The 4,649-nt window shown below is 39.3% G+C and overlaps 1 protein-coding gene across 2 annotated transcripts in view; it reads right to left on the reverse strand.

The window, feature by feature from the left end:
* Positions 1-1,032: 1,032 nt before the first annotated feature.
* LOC123519089 (sorting nexin-6-like) overlaps positions 1,033-4,649 on the reverse strand; it is a 20,508-nt gene continuing 16,891 nt past the window's right edge. For both annotated transcript variants that reach the window (XM_045280282.1, XM_045280284.1), the window contains 2 exons: positions 3,478-3,563; positions 1,033-2,971 (listed from right to left, as the gene is read on the reverse strand). In XM_045280282.1, coding sequence (XP_045136217.1) covers positions 2,921-2,971; positions 3,478-3,563 — 137 coding nt within the window. In that variant the 3' untranslated portion in view covers positions 1,033-2,920. The remainder of the gene's footprint in view (positions 2,972-3,477; positions 3,564-4,649) is intronic.

Genomic DNA, 4,649 nt, shown 5'->3' on the forward strand with positions numbered 1-4,649 from the left:
TTAGTAATGGGATGCATTTTTACCTTAAGATTTGTGTAGGATTAGACCATTTTATTGACATTAGGAAGGATCTACAGAGGTCAGAAGGTTAATGGCCAGTCTTCACTATTTCAATCCCATTAAGTTTCTGAAGCTGTATCAAATTGCCACATAGTGAGCAGAATGAATATGGAAATGCACCCTGGTATTGAAAGTTAAATGGAAAATGAAATACTAAATAAATGAATAAATATTAACCGTTTTTTTTTTTTTTCTACAATCAGCTCCCTATTTGTGAAACAATTTTCCTGGCTACATATCCAACTCATCCTTCTCTCAAAACAGGTCATGGGCTAGAGCTGCCTTTGACCAATCTTGTATTTATCTACCTTCTTCCTTCCTTTCCTGGTCAATTTTCCAATCCCCATGCTTCTCTTACCTTATTCACACATACATACATATGTAGAGAGAGAGAGAGAGAGAGAGAGAGAGAGAGAGAGAGAGAGAGAGAGAGAGAGAGAGAGAGAGAGAGAGAGAGAGAGAGAGAGAGAGAGAGAGAGAGAGAGAGAGAGAGAGAGAGAGAGAGAGAGAGAGAGGATTCTCAAGTGATATATCTAGGGGCCACCGTGGTACAGTGGAACCATGCGTGCTTTGGGGTCCGAGGGGTCTCCAAGCGCACGGGTTCGAATCCTGTCCACGGTCCAAGTGTAGGTTGGGCTTCCTCACTCGGGGCAACAGTTTCCTAGCGGGTGGGCTTTGAGATAGGGGGTACCTAAAAAGTATCCCCTTTAGCCCATAAATTCCCGTGAAAAGCCCACATGGTATAAATAAAAGAGAGAGAGAGAGAGAGAGAGAGAGAGAGAGAGAGAGAGAGAGAGAGAGAGAGAGAGAGAGAGAGAGAGAGAGAGAGAGAGAGAGAGAGAGAGAGAGAGAGAGAGAGAGAGAGAGAGAGAGAGAGAGAGAGAGAGAGGGGTTGCAGAGAGAGAGAGAGAGAGAGAGAGAGAGAGAGAGGTTGCACTGCTTTTAGGGATACATGTAAAGAATACACAGGGCATGTATTAAACAATACCTATTATTTATATCCTGAAATACCTTTAATACGTACACTTCTTAAATCACAGATATAAAAACCTTAACAAATTTTAAATAGATTTCAGTATGCAGTAAAAATGTTCACTTCCATAATCAACAGCAATGAGGTTACTGGCTGCACCACCTCAAGAGAAAAGTCATGAACTAAGTCTTGTCATACTCACAGAACTGACACTCTAAGAAAATATAATTGATATCCCATAAATCCCATCCTGCCTTCACCACACCAAGTGTCACTTACAGTATTCTAATGCTAACACTCCTTCCTGTCCTTCCACTCCCCTCCCCAGGTTTGCTTCTTGTGTGAACAACAGAAGACAATTCACAAAGCCTATGAATCTTACACAAGACTCAGCTGATCATGATTCTCAAGTGATATATCTACCATTCAAAAAGATATAATATTCAACAACTCATATAAGGAATATATGACAACAAATAAGCTACAACTATAAGATGCACATAATCATAGTGTTGTGGAATTCCTTTCAAAACCTGAAATTAATATGAATTGAGCAAAAGATTCTTCAACTGTGTGTGTAATATTTGTTGGAATCATGAAGGATGATATAAATGTTGATTTTCTACCAATGTGAATGGAGATGTCTTGTGAGGCGAGGTCGGCTAACACACTGCAGTGGAGTAATACTGTGACTCGGGCATGTCTGATGGCTCCCCTCGGGTAACAGTGTGACTGGAGACATCTCGTGATTCCTGCATTAGCTGACAGGCCTCCAATAGGGTAACACTATGAATTGAAATGTCTTAAAGAGTCCTGGGTAGACTGAAAACCTTCCCTTGGGTAATTAAGGGTCAGGATAGATGCATGATAAGGCATTCGTGCAAAAAAAAAAAAAAAGCCCTACCAGATAGTTGTACAGCACATCCTATCTTCAAATAGTAGTGAGATATATATCTATATTTATATATTTATATATTTATATGGAATTATATACAAACCAGATGTACAATAACTCTGAGGAACACTGCGTAAGAAAATATGTGATGCTTTGGAATACTCAGGCCATTAATTTTCTAGAAAAAACACCTGATCAGTATTCTGTCTATCCAGTCCATTGTACCTCTCCTCTCAAAAAGCATTAAAAAGAAAAAAGGCTCAAAGTTAGATCTCCAAATGCATACAATCTAGTACTTACAATACAAAATGACAAGCTATGCACCAGGAAATGATATTTTCAAGTGCCAGTCATGACAAATGGATGTAACAGAAACATTTCAACATGTTACTTTCTCAAATGCTGAGCATTCTGTTACCCTTGACTCCAAGATTCTCTCAATAACAGGCATTATTATATACTTTATTCCCTTTAAGCCACACACACACACACACACACACACACACACACACACACACACACACACACACACACATTCATCAGGATCAATTTCCACTGAAAAATGCCCCACAAACCTTATTGTTGACCATAATGTCTGCTTTACTGCTCAGTTAACACCCATGTTAACAGATGCCATTTACATGTGTACAAGTACCTACATTCACACGTGTGCCCTTAACACCTCTAGTCAGAGTTCACAACAATAATCAGTGATGATCACAGTAATCCCTTTATAATAACTATTCACAGATCAATGCAGTAACACCCCTGGTCAGTGCTTGTCTCCACTCTCACACACACTATGTAGACAAGAGACACTCACATCACATTCACACCATACATCATTCACTACTCTATCAGTGTTTGCATGTGATACTCATTGAACTCATACCAACAGTGCCATTTTGTAGCCCAGAAAAGTGAAACATGGTTAGCTTCTTCTCCACATATGACTCAGCCTCCTCCTCTTGCTCCCTTCCCTGGGGGTTGTGTCACTCTTCTGGGAGGCTTTGTAGGCAGCTCTTCAGCAGCTGAGCTTGTGCCTGAGTGAAAAAAAAATATTTTCTCAATACAAAAATCATATCACAAAATCAATTAATTGATTAATCATAAATTAATATAGAATTTAACTAAATTAATAAGTAAAAATGCTGGAAACATCTCCGATGTTCTGGGAAAAGAAAGCTTCCACATATTAATGTTTTTACACCATCAACAGTCACTTTCACTATGAAGAGCAAGATTCTTAAAACACTTCCCTTAAGCTTAATACAGAATCTTAGTCTCATATTTGCTAATGTGCATTTCAGCACTCAAGATCTCAACACAAACAAAGTCACTGCAAAACAATCTTCTTGAAATTACAGCAGTCAACAAATCAAGATTCCATGCAAAAAAAGGATTCATTTGATGAGAAATTCTTCAGACTATAAACCTTCCTATAAAAGATGACAGCTTGGAGTCATATACATGAAGAAAGCAACAACTCATTAATAACTTAATTTCACACAAACATTTTACCGCTGCTTCATCAAGACTTGCTCCTCACCTTGGCATGCTTCAGCTCCAACTCCGCTAATTCAATAAGGTTCTTCTTAAATGCTGCTACACGGCGACCCTTAAAGTCATTCAGTTCTGAAAATGCAAATGAAACGCAGCATTAGTGCATTAGTTTCTGAAGCAATATGGTCATTATCATACTTACTGTAAAGTAGGAAATAATAAGCAACCATAATAGACAGTTTATTATCAATATTCTTTTTTTTTTTTTTTTTTTTTTTTTTACATTACAAGGGCACTGGCCAAGGGCAAACAAAGTGTTGGAAAAAAAAAAAAACCCGCTGGTTGCCAGGCCCTGTTAAGAGGAAAGTAGAAAGAGAAAAAACAAAAAAATCTAAAAGGAGGGTCCAGTTAACGTAAGAGGTGTCTTGACACTCCTCTTTTGAAAGAGTTTAAGTCATAGGCAGGTGGAAATACAGACACAGGTAGAGAGTTCCAGAGTTTACCAGTGTAGGGAATGAAGGAGTGAAGATACTGGTTAACTCTTGCATTAGGAAGATGGACAGAATAGGGATGAGAAGAAGTAGAGAGTCTTGTGCAGCGAGGCCGCAGGAGGGGAAGGCATGCAGTTAGCAAGTTCAGAAGAGCAGACAGCATGAAAACAGCGGTAGAAGACAGATAAAGATGCAACATTGCGGCGGTGACTTAAAGAATCAAGACAGTCAGTTAGAGGAGAAGAGTTGATAAGACGAAAAGCTTTAGATTCCACCTTGTTTAGTAAAGCTGTGTGTGGATCCCCCAGACATGAGAGCCATACTCCATACACGGGCGGATAAGGCCCTTGTACAGAGCAAGCAGCTGGGAGGGAGAGAAAATGGACGAAGACGCCATAGGACACCTAACTTCTTGGAAGCTGATTTAGCAAGAGTAGAGATGTGAAATTTCCAGTTTAGATTTTTAGTGAAGGATAGACCGAGTGTGTTTAATGTAGAGGAGAGGGAAGTTGAGTGTTATTGAAGAAGAGAGGATAGTTGTCTGGAAGGTTATGTCGAGTAGATAGTTGTAGAAATTGAGTTTTTGAGGCATTGAACAAAACCAGGTTTTCTCTGCCCCAATCAGAAACAAGTGAAAGATCAGAAGTTAGGCGTCCTATAGCATCTCGCCTTGAGTCATTTAATTGTTGTTGGGTTGGGCGTCTGTTGAACGCTGTTGAATAATGCA

Source organism: Portunus trituberculatus, chromosome 44 (genome assembly GCF_017591435.1).
Source record: "Portunus trituberculatus isolate SZX2019 chromosome 44, ASM1759143v1, whole genome shotgun sequence".
Lineage (NCBI taxonomy): Eukaryota > Metazoa > Arthropoda > Malacostraca > Decapoda > Portunidae > Portunus > Portunus trituberculatus.